The 22,827-nt window shown below is 40.5% G+C and overlaps 2 protein-coding genes across 2 annotated transcripts in view; both read right to left on the bottom strand.

Moving 5' to 3' along the window:
• Positions 1-1,037, bottom strand: part of GAN (gigaxonin) — a gene marked incomplete at both ends in the record, with an annotated part of 28,412 nt that extends 27,375 nt beyond the window's left edge. Inside the window, one exon of the mRNA XM_082320907.1 lies at positions 871-1,037. Within this exon, the coding sequence (XP_082177033.1) occupies positions 871-1,037 (167 nt within the window). The remainder of the gene's footprint in view (positions 1-870) is intronic.
• Positions 1,038-4,537: 3,500 nt separating this feature from the next.
• On the bottom strand, positions 4,538-21,690 carry BCO1 (beta-carotene oxygenase 1). Its single transcript, XM_082319184.1, has 11 exons — positions 21,567-21,690; positions 17,793-17,921; positions 16,261-16,390; positions 14,623-14,770; positions 13,609-13,756; positions 12,305-12,525; positions 11,188-11,445; positions 9,911-10,013; positions 8,966-9,060; positions 6,761-6,872; positions 4,538-6,092 (listed from the first exon to the last, which is right to left on the bottom strand). Exons 1-11 carry the CDS (start codon positions 21,628-21,630, stop codon positions 5,920-5,922), a joined length of 1,581 nt encoding a protein of 526 aa, XP_082175310.1. The 5' UTR covers positions 21,631-21,690; the 3' UTR covers positions 4,538-5,919.
• Between the last annotated feature and the right edge of the window lie 1,137 nt (positions 21,691-22,827).

Raw genomic sequence — 22,827 nt, 5'->3', positions numbered from 1 at the left:
GCGGTTCTGACTGCACCCGCTGCCAAGAGCGGCCAGCTCTCCTGGCACGGCCGGGCACAACACACCTCTGGCAATTTCCGAGTTACGTTCTTAGACATTGCACGGGCACACGGGAACAAGAGATGGGGAGACAAAGCAGTATTTTTTTAATTTAAAAGCGGATGTACTTCGGAATCCACCACCACCGCCCGGAGCCCTGTCTCGCTAGAAGGCATTAAGAAGGATAAAAAAGGTCCTGAAGCGCCGAGTCGGCGCAGCCGAGGGTCGCAAGCCCCCGCACCCCCGCGGCAGCAGCAGGCCCCGGCCCCGGCCGCCCCGCTGGCAGGCACAGCCGCTGCCCCTCGGCCGGCCGCCTCCCCTGCCATCCCCGCAAGTTTATTTTTTCTGGGTCGCTTGTTTACGCCAGGCACTCGGTAGCACTTCAGTTGTTTCGAGCCTGAAAAAAGCAGCCGCTTCGCGCAGAGAACACGCCTGCTCCCCCGGAGGGACTCGGCTCCGCGGGGGGAGCGCAGGGTGGCACCGGCCGGAGCGGGGCGGGCGGGGGGGGGGGGGGAACCGGCCGAGCCGCCGCTCTCACCGGGGCGCTCGGGCAAACTCCGGGGCCGGCGGCGCGCCGGGGAGGGCAGGGCAGGGCAGGGCAGGCCCGGCCCGCTCCGCTCCGCTCCGCCGCCGGCAGACGCCCCCCCCGCCGGCCTCCCCCGACTCCTTCGTCCTTTACAGAAGCCGAGCCCGCTCCTTACGTAACCGTAACGGCCCGTAACGGCCCGTAACGGCCCGCAACGGCCGCCCCCCCCCCCCCTCCCCGGGAGCGCGGCCTCCCGCCGAGTGGCCGCCCGGGGGCTGCGGGCCGGCTCCGGGCTCCGGCCGTACCTGATGTAGGGGCTGGCGGCCGCCAGGATGTTCTTCTGCACCGGGATCTCCTCCCCCTCCAGCACCAGGTGCGCGTCGCAGAAGCGGCTCTCCTCGCGGAAGGAGCTGAGGGCCCGCAGCAGCCGCGCCGGGTGCTGGGGGTCCGACACGGCGCTCGGCCCCGACATGCTGCCGGGCCGGGCCCCGCCGAGCCGCGCCGAGCCGAGCCGCGCCGCGCCGCGCCGGGCCGGCCGCCTCAATCACTGCCCTCACACCATGGCTGCCCGCCCGCCGCTGACATCATCTCCCTGCGCCGCCCCGCCCGGCCGCCGGCCCCCCCGCGGGGCGGGAGCGGGAGCGGGGCCGGCCCCGGCTGCCCCCGGCGCGGCGGGCGGGCGGCCTGACTCACCCGGCCCGGCCCGGCCCGGCCCTTCTGCCGCTGCCCGCCGGGGCAGGAGCGGGGCGGCGGGGCCGGGCCGGGCCGGGCCGGGCGGCGCGGGTGCCCGCAGGTCGGGGACCCAGAGCTCAGCATCGCCTGCGAAATTACCTCTTTTTTTCCCTCTCGGCTTTAAAATGGACTAAAACCAGGCTTCTATTTATTTATTTTTCCCTTTACATGAGCTGGAGGTGGAAATGACAGGCGTTAGTAAGAGAATGAGAATTAAATACAGCGAGACTGGTTTCGATAGTGCCGCTTTCCGGAGCTGCCAGCTGGAAATGCGCCCTTTTCAGGCAAAAAGGTTTTCTTCAGGACTGTTCGCAAGGTTTTAGGCCATATATTTAACGTGCTTAATTGCACATTAAGAGGTGACTTGATTCCGTCTGCTGCTGCTTTCTTTAACAGCATCCAGTGTTTAAGTAGTGGAACTATTTGCACCAAGTGTTTCAAAAACCGTGATCGGCTTTACTGACCGTTCAGCCGGTGCTGCCAGGAGCGGGCAAACACGGGGGCTCACCGGGGCCCAGAAGCAGCCCTGGATTTCTTAGGCTGTGGGACACGCAAAAGGACATCACGCTGCCTGTTCCTCCACTGGGAGAATGAAATTTTCAGTATTTCTCATCCAGTAAAGCTGCGGTGGGTCACGTGCTTTTATTATTTGCATTTCTTTAAACCAGTGATGTCAAAAATACCTAGCTTTGGAATGCGGACAACTTAAAATTTTATTTTATAGTTCATCCTAACCCAGTTTGATGGTGCCTCCAAATCATTTTACCACTAGGAAAAAGAAGGAAGGGATCTGGAAATGTCCCCCCAGGAAAGACAACTGAATGACTTCACAAAGGCAACGCTGTGCTTTCCAAGCCAGACACAACGCTGTTTTGTTCTCCAGATGGAAATTTCAGCTGGGACATCTGCACGGGTAGACCCCAGCCGTCAAAACACTGCACCAAGTGCCTGCTTGGGAAGAGCCCCAAGAGCCCCGTGTAAGCCCGTGGCTGCAGTTCAGCCCTTGCCCAAGTGCTTTCTGGCTGAGGAGGGGTCACCGGGAGGAGTACCGGGCTCTAGGTTTGTTGGGCAGCTTTCAACAAGGGTTTTAGAAGCAGAGGATGTGTTTCACATCCTGGTACGATGGAAGGCCTGAACACATACTAATCTGCATGAAACACCAGCAACTTTGCATCACTTATTGTTCTAACGTACCCATTTAAAAATATTAGAAGGCCATTTCTTCTGGCTTGGGTATAATTATCCAGGATGTCAAGTGCAGAATGAGGAAGAGCACAACAGATCCAGAGGACATGTCCTCAGCTCTCTTTGAGGGTAATAAAGCAGAGAGCACTCTGCTTCTTGCACTGCTGGTGTATTTTGCTTGTTATTAATATGTTGGTAATTGCATACCCAAGGGAACGGTGGTTTAAATTATTGCGAAAGCTGTCATTGAGTGGCCTGGTTATTTAAAAAAGAAAAACACTGGTTTGTTTCTGTGCCTCCTGCACAGATTGTTATGTAGGAAAACATAGTTGTATTTCTGGTTTTTAACTTGTCCTAGTAAACAGTGTTTCTGCTTCCTCCTGCTGCATATGTGGGGCAACGGGACAAGGTGTAACAGATAATATCCACTACCAGAGAACAAATTAATTGTTATGAAACCCATTGATAAAAAAAAAAACAAAACAACCAACCTACCAAACCCAAACCAAACCACTCTACCAACTAGAGGGCCATTTGTAACATCATTGAAGTAATTATATGTATGCATACCCATGGCCTGATTCTCTTGCTCAACTATGTTTTTTCCTTTAATAGAGCTATCTATCCTTACTATATTTATTTGCAGTCACTGAATCTAGATCTTTTTTTTTAAGCCATTACAATAACTCCATTAGTTTTACTGGGCTAACTTATGACTTAAATTGATGCAAAAGAAGAATCAAACCTTTCTGTCCCTCAAGATTTCATTCATAGCGAAGGATGTCAGAGAAGCAAACCAAATGACGGACTCATTACCGTGTGCCACGTTCCCACAACAAAAAACCCACAAGCCTTGCAGCCACTTGGCAAAGCATATATGCATTCCCCCTTGCTATTGTCAGCCCAGAAATGATACAGTGTATTACTATATTCAGGGTAAATGTTTCATCAGATTACTATTGCAACTGCTAAAAACATTCTTGAACAAATTTGTCATTAGCCATATGGTTTTATCCATCTTGTCTCTGCCACAGCAGGATACTGGGATCGGCGAATCCAGATTTACATCACTGTTTTTCTCTTCAGGTTGACTACAAACTTGATGCTAATCAAATCCCGTGTAATACTGACCAAGTGAATACGGCACACTTTGTTTAAAAATCATACCCAAGACAAGTTCTTCTGATTTATTTTCTGCAGTATCTCTACATGAACATAAATAACACATTTGCTTTCTTAGACTGCAAGTTGTTTTTATGATGAATATTCCCCTATCGTGTCATCTCTGCCAGTAAGAATTAGCTCCGCAGAAGTCAAGTAACTCCTGTATCCAAAGTCACGATCATCCGAAAACATAACACTGTGAGTTCTACAGAAGAAATTCTGGAGACAAACTCTTAAAAGGAGATCTATAATAATGGTTAGACTTTTGATTCATTACACCTTATAATTCCAAAAATATTTGCGGAGACTTGTTAAATCCAAACTTTTTCAGATTAAAAGAAACAACCCCACAGCTGGTGTCTTTTGCCAACATCAGAAGTCAGTCTTCCATTCCAGTACTGGTTCCATATTACTTACAAAAATGGAATTCAGTTTCTTCTTTAGAAGATAAAGTTCTCTTAAATAGTAGTGGTAGTATGCCTTGAAAACACTAAAGATGACTATCTCTGCAGACCCACCTTACTGAAGTGTTTATTTCCATTTTATGGAATATATAAACATTTGAATGCCCCAAAATGGCATATTTTAACTCTAGATCTGACCACAGTGCCTTTTTTTACATTAAAAATAGCCTGTATATTCTCTATACTTACAAACTGCAAAGACTTAAGCAGAGAAAGGGAGGTGTAGTTGTTACAGAGCAAACAAGAAGCGTGGATGATGTGGTTCAATTCCTGCTCTGCCGTAAACATCTTACGTAATCACGAACAAGTCACCGAAGCCCAGATTCTCATGTGATGGGGAGATAGATAGTAAATGACAATGATTTCGTTCTGTTTGCTACCCGTAAAACACGGTGAGCAGCAGAGACACTGTGAGAGTGCGCGTTAAGAGCGAGAGATACCTGAGTAGCGTGGTGATACGTACAGACCAGATGAACACCTAAAATGGAGGGATGTGTACCTAGTTTTCTCTGTCAGTAAAGATGCCTCCAACAGTAAAGGTATCTACAGCAGGAAAATACAATTCAAAGGAAAAAAAGCTCTCATCTAAAGAAAAATGAATGCCCCAAATCAGAAAACAGAAATACACTCGGGGGATTAGGAAATGCCATGCCTATAACAAAAAACAGTCACGGTATACTTGGCATTTGAACTGTATATTGAAATGTGCTTTTTAATTGTGACTATGAGAGTTGTGCACTTTTATTAGGAAGCGTCTGTTACAGGCAACGATAAACCCACGTCAGAACATGGGTGCTCCTAAGCAGACCATAAAGCAAATGCTTAGCTATAGGAACAATAGCTTGTAGTTCCAGCTACTGTGTAGTTCAGACAAGGTCTAAATTAGGTCTTTCACTCTTTCACCTAAACAAATTGTTGCACACGTGTATCCGAGTTCTGCTAGAAATATACTGCTCTCACTCATATACATACTGTTATTAACAGAGACTATTAGCAATATTAATAAATACTACATTTCTGTTTATCTTTTACACAATGTAATCATCTAATTACATAGAATCATAGAATCATTTAGGTTGGAAAAGACCTTTAAGATCATCGAGTCCAACCGTTAAATGAATGGCAGATATTGTCCTCAAGGAAAACTGATTTAAATACCAAGTGCTTAAGATTGAATCGCACTGAAGTATAATTGAATGCTATATAAAACCATATATTCTATTTCAGGCTACTTGGTTTTGTCAACATAAAAGGAAAAAATGCACCATGAAATTATTAGCAAAGCAGATTTTTTTAGGTTCTAAATTAGAAAGTTGTAGCACCTCAATGTAATACTTTGGTTACTGTGGTGTTTAAGAAATCAAGCACCAAGAGAATGCATTGCCATGAATTATTAGTATCATAGCAGAGAGTTTAAGGTGAGGTTTTCTGGCAGGAGACAACTTTTGTCATGAGCTGCAGTCTTGAAACAGTCCATGAAAGTTACACGACCTGCAGACATATGTGACTCAGGCCATGCATCATCCTATAAATTCAGTACTTCATTTGTTCAGAAAGATATATTCTACTCAAATAAAGCATTTCTTGTTACCTTTGTCTCCTATTCCCTGCCCCACGAGTTGTATACAACATTAGCACTCAATAGTGATCATTCTTCTTTTGGAATAGTTATGTATCAGTTGTGCACATAATTTTTTCTAACAGAAGTTATTGCTCTCTCTTATAAGAGATTATATACAGTTATTGAAGAGATTATGTGTAGTAATTTCTTGTCATAAGGTAAGGTTCTTCCTGAATGAGCAGGACATGTTACTTAGTCTCAATCTTCAAATCTGTCTCTGGTATAAACATTCCATGCAGGTCCAGATGCATTTCTACATTGACTGTGGCTCGGCCCAATTCTTTGAAAGTTTTAGCATCCAAGACAAGTAGGAAGGGTGCGTCCTTTGGATCAGACGTCACAACACAGGTCAGAACAACGCCTGCGACATACAAATGAAGCATTAGAAGCACATACTAGTTACACCAAGCAGAAAAGATAACACTGTCAGGAAACAATTCTTGTTTCCTTATAATTTTAGGACACAAACTGAAAGTATTTACTAGACCAAGAAGTTTACTGAGAGTGCTAAAGAACTAATGAATGCTTCTGTTCTGTGCTTTTTTCTGGTCTGCCTGCAGTTCGTTGGGAAGGAAAAAACCAAACCAACACTGAATTGTATGCCTGGCAGTTTTGGGACTCATCCTTTCAGCTATTTGCCATTTGCCTTTGCACAGAGTCACCCGGGAACTGAACTGGATTGAGATTACAGGGATACTTGCAGTGCCACTTCATTTTCTCATCTGTAACAACACTGACTTCCCACAGCTTCAGCTGCTCCAAACTATTGATAAATCCAGCTCCGAGTAGCTCTCTGGAAAGTCCTAAGCATTGGGTTTATTGTTTATGGCTACCTTGGGACATTACGCAAGCTGATTTTGGTCTATTGTTGCTTTGTTTTTTTGTCTGCAGGAGTAAAATGGCTCGTGCTAATTTTAATCTCACAGTGGAAGCATCAACCCAGTTTTCTTGACTAGGAACAATGAAACTTGTAAGATTTAACGCAAAACTCATGTAACCCCAGCTTTCAGAATGTTGTCGTTATTTTACCATCATCCTCTTCTCTTGCATCAGGGCTGGGAACGAAAATGGGCTCAGATGGCCAGTGGTGGTCCTCTTCCCAGTGGAGCATTTCCTTTGTCTGGATATTAAATTTTACAATCTAAATTGTTGTGACCAGAAAAGAAAAATGTCAGTGACCCAGACAGTGGTTTATTCCAGAGGTACAACATGAACAGACTGCTGGCATGGGGGACCAAGGCTAAGAGTTAAGGAGCAACAAGGCATGTGTCATCACAAGAAGGAAACACCTGGAAAATGTTAAACTTTGGAGTCACATTTAGTGGCTGCATGACCACACACTGTTAATTTCATTTCATTTCATTTCATTTCATTACATTACATTACAATTGCACCTTTCATTTATGGGCTTTAAGTATTTTACAAATACTAACAGAACCTTCCCTATAAATAATGCCCTCGCTATACGGAGGAAGAGGCCAAGGCCCAGAACATTTAAGGGACTTGCGCCAAATCACTGCGATTCTGTTGTAAAGCAGGGAACAGGATTTAAACCTTCCATTTTCTAATCCTGTGAATTATTTTCCTTTTATTGTGACCTCAATATTTCTCAAGGCCTTCTATTGTTAAGTAGGGTATATATGCCATAACAAAGGCTATTAATAGTGATGTGTAAAGATTAAACCAATGGGGCAAGAATTCCACACAGATATGGGTATTTACTGAAGGAACAGAGCACAGATTTTCATCTCATTAATGGGTCAAGTGCCTGACCAAACCAATTGCTAGTGGGGATGCATGGCATTTTCAGTTCAATTCTGTTAAGGCCTATTCTCTACCCATACAGATGCAGTTATATTCTTTTCCCTTTTGACTTTTCCTCAAAAAATATATTTACATAAAAATGAAACTATTCAAATTACTGGAGGAAGAATTTGGAAGAATTCTCCCTTCTAACCAAGATGACAGCAATTTCGCTGACAGACGTTACCTAGGGATTATACATGGTGGTGGTTGTGCCTGCATTCACTAAAGAGCAACTGATGTGAACAAAAAAGTCTTCTAACAGCATTTTTTATTATATTTAAGTCAAGCAAGGATTATCTACACTGGAAATCGTGCACTTGCAGATTTGTTTGAGGTACTGTCAGATGTGCTGCAATAAATTTTCTTGCATCATGCAGAAATCCAGCTTTATTTTGTAATCAGTTGTGGCAATTACATACAAGAACCAACAGTGAACTCAATTTGCGCTGCCTTATAGTCACAGAACAAGAATTATAAAGAGTGAGTTTGTCTTAATCTATTTGTACTCCAGGCTGTCTCCTGAAAAGCTGGCATCATGCATACACAAACGAAACATTTGCTACCCTCTAATACAGAGCTAGCTAGCAAAAAATAAAGCTTTCTGAAAAATTAGACATTGTTTTAATATTTTTAATTGATGAGTTGACTTATTTTTTTAGTTAGGTTTCCTAAAGGGAAAAAATATTACAGATGTATGTCTGTCTAGTACTTCTTTTACCTACTCTCTCCTTTGTAGCTCTTGGCACGTTACAGATCAGCCCAATTTAGCAGGAAAGTCAGGGTCTCAGTAACTATTGTGTTCAAGAGACTTTGTGGAAATATGAAGCTGGACAAAGAAGCCTGAGTTTATTAATATTTTATGAGGGAAATGGTACAACATGAGGTTAACCTTATAAGAATTTAGGCATTTCATGTTTCTTTGCATGTGAATGACCCACCAATGGGCAAAGTTTTGACAGAAACACATACACTATTGAATACTCAAGAATCCAATCTCAAGTCACATCTGTAAGAAAGCATTTGTTCTGCTGCCTATGGAACTACACATTTTTAACAGCTGAAAATAATATTCCAGATTTTCAACTAGTAAAATGAAGATGTATTGTTTCCATGGTTTGGCCCAGTGAGGCTGTTTTAATCATACAAGTAAACTAATCTATGTCCAACTTTTCATCTCCTGCTTTCAAGTGCTGAAGTTTATGAACGTAGTAGCCAACTGCAGGTGTCGTCACTTAGAAGCTTTAGCTTGATGTCGAAAAAAAGAGTTCAGTTTCTGGCCTCAGAACCACACGCTTTGCATTAGCATGTAAGAATGCAGATTAGGCTGTATTTTGGGCCAAACTAGTAAAGCATGGTCTACTTATAACTGCTTAAATTTGATTTGTGTTCTATAAACACAGTTTCTGACTTTGTAAATGTTAATTATACCTTTGTAGGCACTGGACTCCTCTGGACTTCCGTTGCAAAGATGTACTTGTATTTTTTGCCATTATAGTCGTAGTTGATGCGAGGCAGTTCTATCCCTGGGTAAAATAAAGTTCAAGACATAGGAACAAGAGAAGAAAAATAACTCAAATGTACATTTACATATGCCAATCTTCAGGAAGTTTTGCTCTGTGAAAAACCTTGACAGTATTTAAAACAGATGTTGCACAGATTTTGGATGCCCAAATTTCTAAAAAGCTGAAGATGGATATTAACACAACATATTAAACCAGGGTTGTTAGTTCAAAAATGACAATTTTTGATTCTTAGGGATTCATAATACTGGAACTTATGAGGGTTTTTTGGGTTTTTTTGTTTGTTTGTTTTTTCTTTCTTCATAAATACATGAGATGTGAACATCTGAGATATAATTGGAGGCTACCATTCTAAGAAATTACTTTCACTTTAGGTAAATATATACTTTTCACATATTCCTGTTATTATCCCCCGAAAAAAGTTTAAAAATCCACTTTCAAAGGCAATCTTTATAAAATACAGCAATAACTGAAGTTACTATTTGTAACAGACCTATTTAAAATTAGTCTTGTAACAGGTAAATTTGCAAGCCATATTAATAGTTGTAAGATCAGACTTGGGATCCTATATTAATATAAAACTGATGTAACTTCAGACATTTAAAGGATTTGACTCTTGATAAATATATATCTGAGAGGTTCAGGGTCATATATTACTGGATAGACCCAGAGGAGGAAAGCAAAGAAGAGGAAGATGTTGTCTATATCTACACTAAACATATTAATTAAAAGTTGCATTTCTCTTAGCTTTATAAAGATCTTACGTATATGAACAGCTATTAGGCACTATTAGAATGCACCTATGTGTGTGTAAGAGAACATATTTGAGATTTGTATAACGGATATGTCTCACCTTCGCATAGTCTTTCAGGTTGGCAGTAGATGCTGCCATCTTTCTCTTTTACAGCAGTTGCAGTAGATGGAAGTGTGACTAAATTAGAACCTACTTCGGCATCCTGAAAGAGACATATGCTGAAAAAGTAATGTGTCTCTAAGAATATGCTTCTAGTTTAGATCTTTCATCAGGTTTGATATTAATATAGACAATTTTGAGATTAAACAAATAATCCGGCTTCAAGAAGTTCCTTCTTATGGCCTTTATCTTGTAAAATTAGATTCTGACCTTTTCATTAGAAATTGTGTTATACTCAGAGGATTTTAATATATCATAGAGTAATCATTTTGAATCACACTGAGCCTTTAGGAAGGTTTAGATAGACATGGCTCTATTCCAGAAGCACAATAAATGGATTACATAGTTTGTGAATTTAATTAATGAAGATGGGTTTCAAGGAATTAGGTATCAAATTCCCACTAAAAGTCACCAAGGTTAGTTTTTTTTCACCTGCTACAAATCAAGTGCAAAAATAGGTGTAATGCGCTCTTGTTTTTAATATGCTATTGCTGAATTCTAAGATTGCAGGGTAGTTTGGATAGCTGGTATGATCCAGCACATCCTTTGTCATTCCTGCATAACTGTTTTTGAGACATGAACAAAGCAGCAAGATTCTAGGATGTAGAAAGAAAAAGTATTATCCATTCCAAATGTATCAGGCAGAAACTTGCCCAAGTTGCTGGGCAGTATAAAATTTTTCCTGCAAACAATGATGTAAAATGACGTTTTAAATTAAACTGAAAGATAAAATCTTTCCTCTTCCTGGTAAATCTCCCACTTAAATAAGATCTTCTAATTTTATTAAAACCATTGCAACAGTTGGGAGCATGTGTACATTATATATAGGCTTCCAGTAAAGTGGAAGAAACAGATGATTGTGCAAAACCTCATGCATGCCCTTCAAGTCAACAGCCAAGTTGATGTATCTGCTCGTATTTGATAGCATTTTACAAATAATCTCACTGGTAAGGAAATTACGTACGCTCAATAGCCCTGTTCTCCATAATGGATGGTCCGAGAACCTAGATCCACCTAACTCTATGTCCAGCTGCTCATTGCCCTTTCTCACAAGACATGCACAAAACAAAACTCCTGCATACTTTGTGTATATGTTATTTTTAAAGAATCAGAAATTTGCACATAAGGGCTGGCAACTAATAATTCACCCATTATTCACACTGATGTATTTTAAACTATTGATCAAAGAACAGATTAAAAAGCCATTTCCTTCCTACCTTGTCATACTGCAGAGGAACAACAAATCGTTTGCAGACTGGTATGGAGGTAAGCTTGTTGCTCTCTTCCAAGTCTTTATTCAGGTTTTTTAAATAGAACATATCATATAAGCTATTGTCTGCATAGGCAATAATATCAAAAATAATGTGGCCATCCTCTTCATAAGCATTTATATGGTGAAAAGACACCATAGCATCGGTATAAAACTTGGTGTGTACTTCTTTTTTAGTCTTCTTGTCTACAAAGTGAAACCAAGTCTGAAAGATAGGAAACATTATTTAAAACCGTTCATGATCAGCAAATAGTTATTTAGGAAACTGTTTTCTAATGGTAGCCATCAACATTCTAATGTATTGTCTGTTTCTACTGAAGCATATTAAGAACTCAGGATTTGCTGCTAGGAGATAAGAGGTTCCAACCTGAAGACCAAAAAATGCAGGAGTAAAATGAGTGTGGAAATGCTTTAAACTCATTTTACTGTTGCAAATTACTATTTGGGCTAGGCTGAGGATGGAAGTTTTCTGGTAAAACCTGGAAAATCCCCTGCTCTATTTTGAAGTTAAATAAATCTTGCCTTAGTCCAGAGTCTCTGCAGTGCTCTGTGCTGGTGCCCCCTACCCCAGCATGCCCCACTTATTGATGGCCAGAGCATGTGGAAATAAGGTCCTCAGAAAACAGTTATTTTCCTCATTTGCAACAGTGAAAGACTCTCCTTTTGTTGGATGCAGGCTTTTCTACCAGTCTGGCTCTCCTATCTGATGCAATGGATCTAGAGCAGATTTCGTCCGCGATATACAGTGTTTGGACCAGGAGCAACTGTCTGTGTCTGGGATGCTGGCGTGGTTTTGAATTTCTCTGCTAGCACATGGTATTTGTAACAATGCCAAACTGTCCTCTTTCTCAAGCACTTCAGCATCAGATATTGATTTGTGAAATTTCTGGAGATGGGAGATAGTATTCAAAAAAATAGAACTTCTAAAAAAAATGTGCAACATGAAAGTCAAGGGTTGAAAGAAACGAAAGATTACTGAAATTAATGAACCAGATGAAAAACAGAACAGTGTAGAAGAGGTTACTGGCCTGGCTGACTCCATTACTCAGCATTGGAAAAAATACCTTATCTTCCTTATGATAGGAAAGGCAGGAAGCCCAGTTCACACCTCGGACGTAAGCAGTTGCCATTTTGACAATATCGAGTTTGAATGGCTGCTCTATGAAGACAATGTAATTTTCTGTGATTCCAAAGCTGTGGTAGTAGCTTGGGTGGAGCAGAGAGCGAGAAGGGATGGAGCATACCACTTCCAGATCTTTAAAACAAGATTTCTTCTTTCCTTTTTCTGAACATAAATGATAAAACATAAGATTATATTTATAATAAATTCCAATCCAATCTTGTGCTTGGATTTCTTCCATGTGTGAAGCAGGAAAGAACAGCTTCCTCTCAGTTTTATTTGCATTTTCCTGTTAAGAGAGTGGTTTGTTTTCTCCTGCAGGATTACCACAGAAGTTTGCATCTGAGCGAAGCAACGCAGTAATATCACAATGCTGGATCCGTTTAGACAGAGCACCCTCATCTTAGTATTTGATTCCACTGGTTACTGTCTTCAGAATTTCCAGCATAGAAGAGAAAGATGCTCAATAAAATCAGCAGCTTTACAAGGGGGTTCAAGTGCCCCCATGTTTTTGAACTTCCAAGGAGATGTTCCTGTTTGATCTATACTGACTTTGTTTGAGCCCCAGCTAGAAATTACAAACTTATCTTTCAGCTGTGGAAGACCTCTTGATTGTTCAGCCAAGAGGACAGACATCACATTAGCAGCTGATTTTAAACAGCAACACAAAAAAAAGATTGTTTTGAAGGAAAAAGAGCAAGCGATTCCTCTGTGAACAAAGGACAGAATTTCAGCAAGACCTAGTGTAGGCCTGGATCAAGATGAATTAACTCTGTGTTAGGTATTATTTGGTATTATGCTTCCTATAATCACAGTATCAGCATTTTAAGAGCATTTTCATTTATGAAGAAAATTAAAATTTACAACTTCAAATTATATATACTGCCCTATTGATAAAATTGTTTCTGTTCATCCTCCCTCTACACATCAGAATACAGGGAATGGAAATTCTTCCAAAAGAGTTGTCTCACTCTAGTAATATTCAAAGTAGAATTCTTCTAAAAGCACATTCTTCAAAAGCAAGGTTCTTCATACTGAAATACCCTGTTTACACAGTATTGAAGATGAAGCTTTATAATAGCACATCCTCAGACAGGCTAAGCAGTTAACATTAAGTTCACAGTAAGTTAAATTTAAGAAAACAAACTCCATCGGTTTCCAGAAGAGCTGTATCACCACCCCTTAACCTCAGAAGAAAAGAAATTGCTAACAAGTTTCTAGAAAACACTGATAAAAGACGTATCTTACCTGACACAGAGGGAGAAATCTTAAATAGAATGTATTTTGTCTTCCCTTTATCAACTATTGAAGTACCCATGTTGAGAGTATTTCCAGCACTGTCATAGTGCGGGTGAGAAGTTGTCATGTTTATAGCTACGTATTTGCTGTAATCAACCTGGAAAATGATACAATAGGAGATTTTAGAGATTAAAATTGATCTCAGCTAACACCACAAATCCATCAGCTTTTTAGCACTGGCAGCTTTTTATTGGTACTCCATTTTCAAAAGGCCTTGAAATTTCAACAATTAAGCCAAATGACTTATGTAGGTACTCAAATGATTTCCTAATTGAAGGCTAAAACAAGTTACAGAATCTGAATTACATTCACCTCTCCCTTGCAGCCACGTAACACAATGGGAGGACTGGCTAAAGAAGTTACTCTGCAAATGCCTATTTCATCCTGAAAGCAGTTTATTTAATAGGGCTGTGAGTCTAGCAATCTTCTGGAGCAAAAAGATTTCTATTTGATTTAAACCTTGGAAATTGTACTCAAACTGTACCGCATGCTAGAAAAAACTCATTGTATATTTCAATATGTCAAGATTTCATTTTAATAATTAAGTAATATCTCGCATAAGGTACTTGAACAGTAGTCATATAACTGACCTACTGAATTGTTAGTTATGTAAATCATTTGATAACTACAGATGGATAATAATGGAAATCATCCAAAATAATCATGTCATAAGCATGATATGTGGTATTATTCCTGCAGCCTTGCTGGATTATGTACAACTGAAATTGCTCAAAGCCCAGCTTTTCCCAAATTACCTGGGTGTTAATTTTCAACTCATGAGTGCTTAAAAAATCTGGTATCTTCACTATTTCACTTTACCATGATTTCAAAAGTAAGGGAATAGTAGCAGAAAAGTATCTTTCCAGTTTTGCGTCCTGCACATGTTAAAGGATCCTTATGAGTCAGCCTGAAACTTTATTCCTTAGCGGATGAGGAACCAGAATGACAGACAGTCTTTTATACCTTCTCTAATGTCTCCAGAGTCAGCGGATTAATTTTCCTGATGAAGTTAGTCTCACTGGTAGCATAAAAATCATCCCCAGTTTTCATAATGTTGATCAGGCAGTTGTCTGTGAACTCAGGAATGGTGTGAGACAAATATGAGAATGCCCTGGACAGAGAGAAATTTCGTATCGGTTCATCAGAGCAGCGGAAGCCGTACGAGCTTTTACCCCGTGCGAGGCAGAAGTCGCCCGAGCAGCGCGGGCTGTGCACAGCAGCAGGGTCACGCAGCTGGGGCTGTCTCTCCCCGGCTGTGCCCTCTTCTGGCTGCTCCTACACCCCTCGGTGGAAAGGGGGGAAAAGCGGAGGAGGTGGACTTCTTCAACGCCCTGGGCCTGGGCGAGGGTTAAGGACATGCGTGCAACTGTTTCTCCATACACAAATGGGCATCCAGGTCCGGTCCTGCTGCCAGCAATAACGCATGCACTGGTGTATCAGGATGGACTAATTACACGCTCTCCTGTGCATACCTTGTGAGAATCTGGCCTAACAGTTTCTACCTAAAAGCTGGTAGATTTTCCAGGGTATGCATTCATAAAACAGGTGGATTCATATACTCCCTGGTGGAATATTTTTGTTCCCGGTGTTATCCCAGTTACCACAATTATGATTTCAAAAAAGATCCAACTTTACATGTGGGCTTGACCGTTTTCCTTAGTAATGTAGGATTTTATCATATTCACTTGAAGCCAATACAAATTTGCTTATACCGCTTTCAAACTTAAAATGCCAGCGTTACCTATGTGCTGGAAGAGGGAAGAAAAGCATCTTATCTCAGGGTAATAACTTACAACATATCAACTATTTTGCAATAACTATCCATGCATATGTTCTTACCAAATATGAAATTCAAGGTCATTAGAGGTAGTTCAGCCAGGAAGAAGAGATGGGTAAGCTACTTGCATTTGTCAGGGAATAGCCACAGCCAATTTTACAAGGCAGGCGATAACGTGATGGCTTACACCTTGCCTCTCATGTACAGCCTGTCATCCTTTCTAACGGTCTGAAAGCAGCTATTGCAGTGATCCTACGTGGTTCCGATTTTGAACGTAAGATTAGCTCAGGCCTATGGGTGCAGTCCTTCAAAGCACTGCACGGGACTCAAGAAACAATGGAAATTTTTCATCACTTTCTTTTTCTTTGTAAAAGTGGTCTTTAATCCAGAAGTTTTTCTTTTTTTTTTAAAGTGATTGATGCTTTTCATCTTTTTGTTGAATAAACTTTGCATTAATTCCTTCCCCATCTCTTCATTGTTTCCTTTCTTGCTGCCTCTCCCCTTACAGAGTGTCATTTTTATAAACTTCTGCGAAACACTTGAAAAAGAAAGTATTTGTTTTATCAAAATTACAACAAAACCTACTTGCAATAGTGAATAAAACAGCCAATATTTCTGATAAAATGAATTTAAAATATTTGCCTTAGAATAACCCATAGAGAGTACAGTGCTGGATATATCTCTTGGCCTTTTCAATATTTAGCAATTGTAAATTTACAAACCAAATTTTCTATTTGTAAATACGTGCCAAGGGTAAACAGAAAGACATCTGTGCTGGAGAGAGAAGTAGATAGAAGAATCTTGTTGGAAAAAGCATTGCTTACTTGGCAAATATGTTTTTGCACGGATCTGGATAAGCCATAGTTCCAAATTCAGACACCACAATCCGGTTTGCTTCTATGTTGGAGTTGTACGTGTCACTTCGGAGATACTTACTTCTGTAGTAAACTTCACCTGACAAAGGCCAAACAGGTTTCAATCACCTTTCGTACTGAGTTCTTTAGAAAATGAGCACAGATAAAGTCAGAGGAAGAGTTTTTCAAGCAGATGTCCTTTAGCTAAGAAAAGTTTGCAACGAAACCAACAATGCCCCTAACTCCCTGTTTTGGAAGGCTTTTTCAGCTCTCTAAGGAACCCGGGACTGTTCTTGTGGCTGCTGAGATTGGTAACAATTTGCCTAGCTTCCTTCATTCCCAACACATTTGGGCAATACTGGGGGACTGGGGAGAGGAAAGGAGGGATTTGGATAAACCCTTCCAGTAAACCAAAACAATCTGTGTAAAAATGATTAATTACACATCAATGTGTGGGTGGTGATAAATGTTCTGTATTGGCAAAATTTAGTTATGAGAGAGTAACAAATTGCTTGAAGCAACGTCTATCCTAACCAATTTAATGGACCACTACGCTTGAACTAACTGAGCTCTGTTTCCTTTAGGTAAGTAAAATACACTGGCAATTTAAAAAGCACTGGTCATTTCTTTATAGGTTATTTTGTTAAGGATGTAGAGCTGGACAGGCAAGGAGATCCCACAGTTGTATTAAATGCCTCTGATCATAGAAATGGAAACTAAAAAGTAAACACTAGGAATGGAGGATGACAGGAGTAAAACCCAGTTCTTTTATAGGTACATACTTTTTTCAGCAAGAATCTAGGTGTAAAACATCCTGCCTCACACTGTAAAACAGCTGAACTGATAAAAAATGCTTTAACTGACAACAAAAAATGAAATTGTTTTGGATGGATAGAGGAGCTGCCTGCTTTCCCTCCAGAAGGACGACAAGTAGGAGGACTGCTTGTAGGGGTGTCGAGTATACATAAGTGAGGTTTGATTTGTGAAGTGACACAGTGGCCCAGTTTCTCTCCTGGCAGCTGTTATAGCTGCAACCAACTCCCAAAAGGGGAATGTTAGTCTTCCCTGAAACTAGGTTGTTCATCCACAATAGAAAAACCTCTGGATGTTACAGTACTTTTGGTTGAATCTGTTTGAAACAATGGAGGTTTTCTTGCTCTGGGTGGAAGGCAAAGGCTGCCCTGCAGTGACCTGCTCAGAGCTGGCTGCAGGCTGTCCTGCAGTGCAGACGACAGCGAACTTCGGCACTCCAGAAAAAAGGACATCATCTGTCTCTGATACCAGCCCTGCAGAGACACTCCTGCTGCTGCTGTGGAGAGTGAGGTGTGAGTGCATGTTTGGAGAGACTTTCCCCAAAGCGGTTACCGCCTCACCACACATGCCACTCTGCAGACAAAACCTGCACCATTCTAACGCTAATCAAACTCAAAACAGAATTAGCAACATAAGGCACCAGGATTTGGGTTGTTGAGCTTTTTTTAATCTGATGTGCAACAACTTACCATTTTTAAATGTAAAGCTGTGCAGCAGAGCCAAGCCATCAAACCAGTGGTTATACTTAGTGTCCCCTATGGTGTGCATCCCTGGGCCATTTCGGAGAAGCATCCCTTGCAACCAAGTGGGCAACTGACCTATAAACAAAAAGGAGATACCAGCATTCATTCATTTAGGTGAGGGGCGTGTTACAGGACAATTTTCCTAAGGGCATAGGCTTCATATAGGCAGACAGGCTATGGGTGTGTTAAGATTTGTAATGGCATATAGTTATGTTGGAGTTCGGGTTAACTAAAATATGATCTGCTCAAAAATGTGGCACTAGTAATATTCTGCACGAATATTGCTATATGAGATTACTATACGAAGATGAGATTGCTGGAATGTAATTTGCTAAACATCAGGAAGCAAATAAAGTTAGACCTTTCTTTCCTGCACTCCGATTTTAAAGTGATACATTTAAACCCCTTTACTCATGCCAGGAAAAGCTAGAGCTTATCAGAAATAAACATATTTTATAGGTTATATGACTTGCATTGGCCTTCAGTACATCAATTTAAACTTCAGGCTAAATGAATTCCAGTAAAAATTTCATTAATTAAATTACACAGCATAATGTAGTGTCATTTTGGGAGTGCTTTTGTGACACTATTCTTAATGTTGGTGTTTTGAACACAAATAAAGGATAGGAATACTATACTGAAAATATTTAAGTACTGTTGAGGTTTGAATAAGAAATGTTCCTCATCAAACCCCTGCAAGAAATAAATTACCTACCATTTGACACACAGAATAACAACAATTAAAGTATGTCATTAGGGTTAAACAGCTGAACAAAAGCATACCAGATATTAAATTAAAAGCTTCACTTGCTTCTTTGTGTGTCTGCCTCCAGAGGGAATATCTAAGATCACATACTACTTTTCCACACAATTCCTGCACTGAACATTGTCTCTGCATAAAAAGCTATTCAGAACTTTTAATTCTCCTTATTGTTTAGTTTGTGACCTCATGTCGAATATGTTGACACACTTTCTTATTAATACTCCCTTTACAACAGACAGAAATGTCCTCCTATGGAAATATTCAATTTTGTCAAAGCTGATGCAGTTGCAGAGAGGTAACAATTGTTTTGCTGCAAGACTTTCTGAGATCCTAAAGGGACTTTGGCCACTCTCTAAGAGAATATTTCCTGAATTTTGACCTTTTTAGGTAAGGGAGACAAGGATGTTTTCCATTTCTTCAAACAAATGACATTAAGGATACAAAAAAACCCCATCCAAATGCAAAGGAAGGATATGGAGTGAATGTGAGCTTTACCTGAAATATATTCTCAGTCAGGCTAACCAACTAATATCGTATGCCACCATACTCACACAACTTCATTAGGGTTACAGTTCTCGAATACATCGGGAAGATACAAAGTTGTTGACACAATGGATGGACTTTCATTATTATTGTTATTATTATTATTATTATTACATTCTAGAAGAGCCTTGAAAACCAAACCTTACTTGCCTTTCTAATACAAGAATTTCCAATGCAATAATTACAGTACTTTTTTTGTGTAAGAGGAACAAGGTTTAACCCTTAATGCAGATCATTCCACAAAACTTGAGTAACTAAAATTAGTTGGTAAGAAGACAGTGAGGAAATCACAAGTTAGCAAAAGAAAAGAATCTTTCCGAAAGAATAGGATTATGATCTTAAGAAAGTATATACTCAAAATAGATAGACAACGTTTGTTTGGCTGACTACGGAACATTAATTGCTGAACAAGTTTAGTCTGCTTATATGCCTAAAATACAAGCGTTGCTCTTCTTGTCACTTCCCTTTCTAGAGTTTTCTGTTATTTGGCAATAGAAGATTGTAGGCTCTGCTATTTCTCCAGTACTATGGGCAACTGCAGTGCAGTGAGCGTAGTCTTCTGTGCTCCTACCCTCCTACCAGTGCCATTTAGGATTGTAAATCTGTGCAGTGAGCATGGGCTGCAGCAAACCTTTTGCTAACACTGAGTTGGGGCTGACTGCATGTGGTCTTGCTGCAACCAGTCCTTCTTTCCCTGAGGTGAAAATATAACACTTCTGCTGCATATGAGGTCCTGTGGGATTATTATTCCTCTATATTAGAATAATGGTGCTCAAAAAGTTCCAGGACGGGCCAATAAAATAATTTCACTGCAAGAGATAAACCGGGAAAAAAAGGGATCTTCTTTTGAAGGCGCAGTGGACTTCATGCAGCTTCTGAAACTTCTGGTGTGATTCACTGTAATTTCTGGCACAATTCCAGTATGAAAAGCATGGAGCAAAGGGTCATCTAGTGAGGTTTTCAGATGAAAATTCATCTTAGTGGGAATTAAGAATTTCTGTAAGTCACACTGGGTATCAATCAGCATCCTAAAGTGCTTAAATAGATTTAAAAAACTGGACTTTGTATCTTTTTTCCTTCAGACTTTTATCTGAAGTGGAGAGAATGCTTTTCTGTACCATGTGAGGACACAAAAGTGACACAGTAAAATCTCCAAATATTTGGAAGTTTATTAACTATCATAGCAACAGAGTCTCACACAGTCACATGGCTGTACAGTGTTTAGGAGAGCATGGGTTAAATTACGGCTGACATGAGAAGTATGGGGTCATATTTACGGTGTACGTATTGAGTAGCAAGGAGCCAAAATACTGGCAGAGCTCAGGGCTAACAAAATATTTAAAGATGTCAAGGTTCTCTATAGTTTTCATAATTGGTAAATACTGAATCATCATTACCAATGAAGGAATATTTTGTATACATTATTTTATTTACTGAAATATGCAGTCTTTGTTCAACTAAAACATCCCATAATACAGATCTGGTCTGATAAATGGTTTGCTTGCAAACAACTGCAAATGTTTCAATAATAAGTTTTTATCTTGAGTAAAAAAAATTGAAAGGTATAAAACCACTGCAAATTACAACAAAGCACTTTGTCTGACCTGAAACAAAATCTTTTCCAATCCAGCCACCAAACCGAACAACAACAACAAAGTCATGCAAGTTTTAATTGTTGTCTTTTTAAGTAAGTGTTGTACTTGGGAAGTGATGTTAGAATTGGTATTAGATGCACACCATTTCTTGGACTACCTATTACAAACAACAAAGCATATATTTACTAAATAGGGGTTCTCAGCAACAAACCTCTCCTGTAGCTGTAGCAAAAAACTCTTCTGTAAAGTAAAAAAAGCAGTAAAAATAATAGATTGATCAAGCATTCATCCCTAGAGAGCCACTTTAAACTATCTCACTGAAGGATATTGTGCAGTTTTTACTGGATTAACTTCTGAACCCTCTTTTTAATGGTACACGGTGGCATCCATTACTGCTGCTTTTCTACTTAGAAATACTGTTGTTGAAGAGTCCCGATTTTAGTGACTCTCTCCAGGAGGCAAGGAAGAGTGTGAGCGACAGAGGGAGGGTAGGGAAAGGCTACCGAGAGGAGAAACCGAAAGCCTGAGCAGAGCCGTGGGGGAGGGGGTGTCACCAGATTAAACCCAGCGACTTCAGTGAATCTTGTTCAAACCGACTTCTGGGGAAAGTACACAGAAATGCCTATGAAGTGAGAAAAATCCTACAGCCGGGGCACAGATGATATCTGAGATCAGTCCTTTAAACAAAATTCACTTACGGTTGTTGCTTTCTCAGTTTCCCTTTTCAGTGTTGTCTTGGGTAAACCAGTGTTTCAGTGTTTACATATTTCAAAACACCAAAGTAACTGCACATATTGGAACAGATTTTCTTTCACTTACCTTGCACCTCTGCTTTTATGGGCTCTGGATGTTCTTCTTTATTTCTCCCAAATATCGTATCCATCTCTCATGCAATAACCAGTTTCTTCGTCCTCTGCCCAGCTGCTCCTTCAGCCGTAGCGGTCCCCTCCGGTCTGGGCTGCGAACAGCTCTTTCCTGTTACATATAAAGATAAGGTCAAAGTGCAGTGCGAGCTAGCAGCCGGTGGCTGACAGACTGACAATCTATAACAGCTGATCTTTAATCCCTGGCATATACATTGTAATACTTGCCCATTCTTATTAAAATGAACTCTTTCACTGATTCGAAGAAGTAAGAAAAACGTAACTCGCCCCTTTGCTCCTTATGAACCTATCTATCTGAAGCAGCCAGGCGCACCCAGGGACTCGGGCAGAATGACTCTGAAGCATCACCTTCAGCATTTCAGATCAACTTTTAGGCGCTGCGGAGGGGTGCTTGCCCCATTTGGCAGGTAGGGAGAGAAAAAGAAATCTCTACCCACTGTTCTGAATTTGGCTCTTTGGGAGTGACAAACATTTCTGAGCAGGGTGTCATCCTTTTCTTTCCAGTCTGTGAAATTTAAACGGGGCTATTCTATTAATTAACAAAATATCATCACTGAACAGTCATGTGCTGTGTTTCTTTACATACAAGCTGTTTCAGAGTGAACTGAGTGGCACATCTTTGAATTAAACAACTTCTCACAAATAATCACTGTGACATGTTCTCCCATATGTGACCTGAATCCACTCCGTGAAAGTATGGCAGGAATCATTAAAAATAAGGGGGATTTTTAACTTCACACTTTTGTTTCTAGATAAGGTACTTAACTGAGTTCAATGTTGTTAATTTTAAAATCCTCTGGGAAAAGAATTATTTCAATATAAAGCATGTGATTGCAGAGCAAATCATAGGCTCTGCTGAACATGAAGGATAAAAACATTCTTTGCACAATTATATATTACGCAATGTCATATGAGGTTACCCTAAAATCCGATTTTTTTCAGCTAAATCACGGTTGTTCCCAAAATGTTTTAACATCACTTCTTAAGGCTGACTCATCTTTTATAAATATACACATTTATTTTATTTAAAACACAATTTGTGCTACACTTGACTGCTCTGACACACTTGTTACGCACATACGTTGCTCCTCTCTTCCTACCCTACTGACTGTTTGATGGCCTGTCTCCACTTTGGCGATCAACAGGACAGCATCCCTTTGTCTCTGTTTGGAAAGCACTGACAGAAACAGGTGATA

Source organism: Platalea leucorodia (genome assembly GCF_965183815.1).
Source record: "Platalea leucorodia genome assembly, chromosome: 8".
NCBI classification, from domain to species: Eukaryota; Metazoa; Chordata; class Aves; order Pelecaniformes; family Threskiornithidae; genus Platalea; species Platalea leucorodia.
The sequence above is the reverse complement of the archived record's forward strand: the minus strand, read 5'-3'. Positions and strand labels throughout refer to the sequence as shown.